The 6,183-nt window shown below is 52.1% G+C and overlaps 1 protein-coding gene across 2 annotated transcripts in view; it reads left to right on the top strand.

Annotated features, from left to right (window-relative positions):
- TRAP1 (TNF receptor associated protein 1) overlaps positions 1-6,183 on the top strand; it is an 81,689-nt gene that overhangs the window by 31,890 nt on the left and 43,616 nt on the right. For both annotated transcript variants that reach the window (XR_001888040.1, XM_017886333.1), the window contains exons 2-3: positions 1,532-1,690; positions 3,418-3,500. Coding sequence is in view for 1 of the 2 variants with exons in the window: in XM_017886333.1 (XP_017741822.1) it covers positions 1,532-1,690; positions 3,418-3,500 (242 nt within the window). In the remaining variant the exon portion in view is untranslated. The remainder of the gene's footprint in view (positions 1-1,531; positions 1,691-3,417; positions 3,501-6,183) is intronic.

The raw sequence follows: 6,183 nt of genomic DNA on the forward strand, positions 1-6,183 counted from the left end.
TTGAGATGGAGTCTTGCTTTGTCAGCCAGGCTGGAGTGCAGCGGCGCGATCTGGGCTCACTGCCAGCTCCGCCTCCCGGGTTCACGCCCTTCTCCCGCCTCAGCCTCCGAGTAGCTGGGACTACAGGCGCCCGCCACCACGCCCGGCTAGTTTTTTGTATTTTTAGTAGAGACGGGGTTTCACCATGTTAGCCAGGATGGTCTTGATCTCCTAACCTCGTGATCCACCCGCCTCGGCCTCCCAAAGTGCTGGGATTACAGGCTTGAGCCACCGCGCCCAGCCAGTTTCAGAATATTAACATTTAAAGATCTGGATCCCTTTCGGGAGTATTTTTTTTTCTTGACTGTTAAGAGCAAGGAAGTGTGGCCCATCGGGGGATTCTGCAGGGGCTGCGAGGATCAAGACAGGTTTGAGTTTGGGGGGTTCTGCGGGGGCTGCGAGGGTCGAGGCAGGTTTGAGTTTGCAGGGGCTGCGAGCATCAAGACAGGTTTGAGTTTGGAGGTTTCTGTGGGGGCTGCAAGATCGAGACAGGTTTGAGTTTGGGGGGCTTCTGCGGGTGCTGCAAGGATGGAGGCAGGTTTGAGTCTGCGGGTTCTGTGGGGGCTGCGAGGGTCGAGGCAGGTTGGAGTTTGCGGGTTCTGCAGGGGCTGCGAGTATCAAGACAGGTTTGAGTTTGGAGGTTTCTGTGGGGGCTGCAAGATCGAGACAGGTTTGAGTTTGGAGGGCTTCTGCGGGTGCTGCAAGGATGGAGGCAGGTTTGAGTTTGCGGGTTCTGTGGGGGCTGCGAGGATCCAGACAGGTTTGAGTCTGCGAGTTCTGCTAGGGCTGCGAGCATCGAGACAGGTTTGAGTTTGGGGGGTTCTGCGGGGGTTGCAAGGATCGAGGCAGGTTTGAGTTTGCGGGTTCTGTGGGGGCTGCGAGTATCGAGGCAGGTTTGAGTTTGCGGGAGGTCTCACCTGTGAGTGAATGTGGGAAGTGCTGTCAGCAGGCACTTGTCAGCTGGGCGCGGTGGCTCATGCCTGTCATCCCAACTCTTTGTAAGACCAAGGCAGGAGGATCGTTTGAGCCCAGGAGTTCGAGACTAGTCTTGGCAACATAACAAAACCCCGTTTCTACAAAACACTTTTTAAAAATTATGGGGGCGTGGTGGTCTATGCCTGTGGTCCCAGCTACTCGTGAGGCGAAGGCAGGGGCATCGCTTGAACCCGGGAGGTCGAGGCTGCAATGAGCTGTGATTGCAGTGACAGAGCGAGACCCCTTCTCAAAAGAAGGCAGCAGCCCACCCGCTCCAGTTTCACTTCGGCGGTTCTGAGAAGACCCAGTATCTTAAGCTGACGACGTGTGTGAGGGCTCCTTGCCAAAACCACACCCTGACACTGTGGCGTTTGGTTCTGTGGATTTCTCTTTCAGCAACAACCTGACTTAGAGGTGTCTACACTAGCTTTTGCTAGACACCCTTGATGGGACGAATTACCATATTGTTTCTTGTGTCTTCCTAATTCTCCTTCTTTCTGCCTATTTGTCTTTTCAGGAAAACCAATTCTGTGTCCTCGGAGGACCACAGCCCAGTTGGGCCCCAGGCGAAATCTGGCCTGGAGCTTCCAGGCAGGACGGCTGTTGAGCACGCAGAGTGCCGAGGACAAGGAGGAGCCCCTGCACTCGATCATCAGCAGCACAGAGAGCGTGCAGGGTAGCCTGGGCTCGCACTGTGGTCTGGGAGGGCTTCTCGGTTCCCTGCTGTGCATAAAGGGGCATTTTCAGGGTGGAGGCAGTGATTGGCAAAGCCACCGCCTCAGGTCTGAAATCAGAAGGTCTTGGCTGTAGGGAGTGCTGCACCCTCCATTTCTGTCCCAGCGAGGGACTTCTGCCAGTGTCGGGTGTGTCTTGCCCCCTCTGGTGGCCACCCGTGAGTTTGACGTCCAGCACCTCCCCTGAGTGGTGATTCATGGCACATCTGCTAATAATCATGGAAGCGGGAGGGGAAACTCAGCATTGGCCCAGCCTGCGCAGGACCGAATTCCGGAGCTGACTTTTCATTCCCTCTGAAATATAAAAAAGCGGTCTTTGGAGCCAGTCCTGAAGTGGCTCCATTTCTGGCTTTTAAGTGGGTCGACAAGAGTAGAATCTTTGAAGTTAAAAAGAGAAGTGAGGTTTTCTTATTTTGATTGCTAAATAATTAATTTGGAAACCACTTATTTGGAGAATATAGGCCGGGCACTGTGACTCATACTTGTAATCCCAGCACTTTGGGAGGCCGAGGCAGGAGGATTGCTTGAGGCCAAGAGGTCGAGACCAACCTGGGCCACACAGACCCTTTCTCTACAAGAAAAATTAAAAAGTTAGCCAGGCATGGTAGCACACACCAGTGGTTCTACCTACTTGAGAGACTGAGGCAGGAGAATCACTTGAGCCCAGGAAGTTGAGGCTGCAGTGAGCGTGATCATGCCTCTGCATAGCAGCCTGGGCAACAGAGCCAGATCCTGCCTCTAAAAAAAAAAAAAGCAAAGGAAAGAACATATAATCTGGTTCTTAGAGGCAGCCCAGTTCTCATGAGCATGCACGTTGGGAAGCCAGGCTCAGCAGTCCCTCGACGTAGCCCGAGGCCTGTCTGGCCTCGGCAGTGGGAGGATTTGTTTCCCCTGTGTTCTTTCTGTGCAGATGGGAGCCTGGTTTGTCCTGCCCTGAGACCTCCTTTCTGAGAGACTTTTTATTTCATTTTGTTTTGAGACAGGGTCTTTCTCTGTCGCCCGGGCCGAGTGCTGTGGTGCAGTCATGGCTCACTGAAGCCTCGACCTCCCTGGCTCAAGTGATCCTCCCACGTCAGGCCCATGAGACTAGGACCGTAAGTGTGCGCCATCATGCTCAGCTACTTTGTGTAGTTTTTGTAGAGATGGCGGGGTCCTGCTCTGTTGCCTAGGCTGGTCTTGAACTCCTGGGCTCGAGTGATTCTCCTGCCTTGGCCTCCCAAAGTGCTGGGATTACAGGCATGAGCCATGGCACCCAGCCAGACTTTGTTTCTGTCTACTTCTTTCTTTTTGTTCACGATCTTAAATGTTTGGGAGGCTGAGGCGGGCGGATCCCGAGGTCTGGAGATAGAGACCATCCTGGCTAACACAGTGAAATCCCGTCTCTACTAAAAATACAAAAAATTAGCCGGGCATGGTGGCGGGCGCCTGTAGTCCCAGCTACCCGGAAGGCTGAGGCAGGAGAATGGCGTGAACCGGGAGGCAGAGCTTGCAGTGAGCCGAGATCACACCACTGCACTCCAGCCTGGGCGACAGAGTGAGACTCCATCTCAAAAAAGAAAAAAATGTTTAAAACTCATAAACTTAAACATTCTTTGGAATGTGACGTAGCATATTCTTGCACAAAAATAGAAATTAAACTTTATTGTTTGTGTCTGTGTTTCATTAATAGGTTCTGTTTCCAAACATGAGTTCCAGGCTGAGACAAAGAAGCTTTTGGACGTCGTTGCCCGGTCCCTGTACTCAGAAAAAGAGGTGCATTCCCTGCTAATCTGCCCGATGCTAGCAAAGTTCCTTTTCACAAAGCTGTTTTTATGCCATTCTGGAGAATTGCCAGATAATATATTAGCTGTGAGAAAGCATTAAACTTTGGACAGGTCCCCATCTTAAGCTACTAGTGAGAGGAGTTTTACCAGAATCTGTTTTGGTTTTGTGAGTAAGTGTATCCAGATGGTTCTTTGGGCTGGATCAACTCTGGGAATTAATTGAATTTTGCCAATAATTTTAAAAGTTCCCCAAATACAGGCCTGGTGCGGTGGCTCACGTCTGGGAACTCAGTGCTTTGGGAGGCTGAAGCGGGAGGATCATTTGAGCCCAGGAGTTTGAGACCAGCCTAGGCAATACAGCAAGACTCCTTCTCTACAAAAAATTTAAAAAATTAGCCAGCTATAGGGGCACTGACCTGTGGTCACAGCTACTCAGGAGGCTGGGGTGGGAGGATGACTTGAGCTTGGCAGACTCTGGGGTTGCAGTGAGCCATGATCCTGTTACTACATTGACCTGCACGACAGAGTGAGACCCTCTCTCCAGAAAAGAAAAAAGTCCCCCAGATCCTAGCATACAGCTCTGCTGAAATCCATTTCTGTGGAGCTTTGGATGTGCTGAGGCCACTTTGCCCAGTGTGACTACCTGCAGGTCTTGGGGGCTTTGGCTGCCAGAGGAAGAAGATTCCCCAGTCCTGTGTGTATGGAGCAGGGAGGAGTTACTGAGGAAATTAAAATGCATCTGGGCCGGGCGTGGTGGCTCAAGCCTGTAATCCCAGCACTTTGGGAGGCCGAGACGGGCGGATCACGAGGTCAGGAGATCGAGAACATCCTGGCTAACCCGGCAACACGGTGAAACCCCGTCTCTACTAAAAAAATACAAAAAACTAGCCGGGCGAGGTGGTGGGCGCCTGTAGTCCCAGCTACTCGGGAGGGTGAGGCAGGAGAATGGCGTAAACCCAGGAGGCGGAGCTTGCAGTGAGCTGAGATCCGGCCACTGCACCCCAGCCTGGGCGACAGAGCGAGACTCCGTCTCAAAAAAAAAAAACAAAAAAAAAACAAAAAAAAACGCATCTGGCTCCGGGTGCGGTGGCTCACACCTGTAGTCCTAGTACTTTAGGAGGCCAAGGTAGGAGGATTGCATGAGTCCAGGAGTTTGAGACCAGCCTAGGCAATGTGGTCAGACCCGATCTCTATTAAAAAAAACCCGCAAAACTCATTTGGGGTGACAGGACAAGGAAAAAGAGAAAAATGAAGGCCACCATTGTTGACATGCTGATTATTGCTGGAAGGCAAAGGAGAATCTGGAAGAAAGGTAAAGCACCAAATTTCGAAGCTCAAAGGGGCTTCCAGGAGCTATTTCCAGGTTTTGTACTAATGAGTGCTGCGTTCCTGCCTCCCAGCGACCTCCAGCTTCCGCTCAGATCAGCCGCTGCTTCCTGAGCTCTTGCGGACTTATTTTTTCTATTTTTATTTGTTTTGTTTTTTAGTTTTTTGGAAAAGGATCTGGCTCTGACATCCAGGCTGGAGTGCAGTGGTATGATCTCAGCTCACTGCATCCTCCGCCTCCTGGGCTCAAGCCGTCCTTCCTCCTCAGCCTCCCAAGTAGCTGGGACTACAGGCGCGCCACCGTGCCTTACTGATATTTGTATTTTTTGTAGAGACGGGGCTTTGCCATGTTGCCCAGGCTGGTCTTGAACTCCTGGGCTGAAGTGATCCGCCTGCTTCAGCCTCCCACAGTGCGGAGATCACAGGTGTGAGCCACCGCCCCTGGCCTCTTTCACTGACTTCAAATGGTAGGTCTGTTTGAGGTCAGGGTACTTTTCAGCTCCTGAGGGACAGCTGGGCCCTGCGGCCTGTGTTTCTCGGGGTGTGGTAGACCTGGTGTTTGGTGGTCCTCACTAGATGAGATGAAGCCAGGGAACCTGTTTTTGTGGAGTAGGAGTGTATTCATCCGTTTCCACACTGCTGATAAAGGCATGTCTGAGACTGGGCAATTTATGAAAGAAGGAGGTTTAGTTGGACTTACACCTCCATGTGGCTGGGGAAGCCTCACAGTCATGGTGTAAGGCAAGGAGGAGCAAGTCCCGTCTTACATGGATGGCAGCAGGCAAAGAGAATGAGCAAGATGCAAAGCAGAAACCCCAAATAAAACTGTCAGATCTCGTGAGACTTACTCACTACCACGAGAACAGTACCGGGGAAACGGCTCCCATGATTCACTTATCTCCCACCTAATCCTTCCCACGACACGTGGGAATTAGGGGAGTACAATTCAAGGTGCAATTTGGGTGGGGACACAGCCAGACCGTATCAAGGAGAAATGGATGTTTGAGTGATTTGCCGTCATCCTTGTGCAGGAGTTGGGAAAGAAGTTGTTCCTCGCGGCTGGGCACGGTGGCTCAAGCCTGTAATCCCAGCACTTTGGGAGGCCGAGAGAGGTGGATCACGAGGTCAGGAGATTGAGACCATCCTGGTCTACACGGAGAAACCCCGTCTGTACTAAAAAATACAAAAAACTAGCCGGGCGAGATGGCGGGCGCCTGTAGTCCCAGCTACTCGGGAGGCTGAGGCAGGAGAATGGCATAAACCCGGGAGGCGGAGCTTGCAGTGAGCTGAGATCGCGCCACTGCACTCCAGCCTGGGCGACAGAGCGAGAGTCCGTCTCAAAAAAA

Source organism: Rhinopithecus bieti, unplaced genomic scaffold, assembly GCF_001698545.2.
Source record: "Rhinopithecus bieti isolate Rb0 unplaced genomic scaffold, ASM169854v2 scaffold_13704, whole genome shotgun sequence".
NCBI classification, from domain to species: domain Eukaryota; kingdom Metazoa; phylum Chordata; class Mammalia; order Primates; family Cercopithecidae; genus Rhinopithecus; species Rhinopithecus bieti.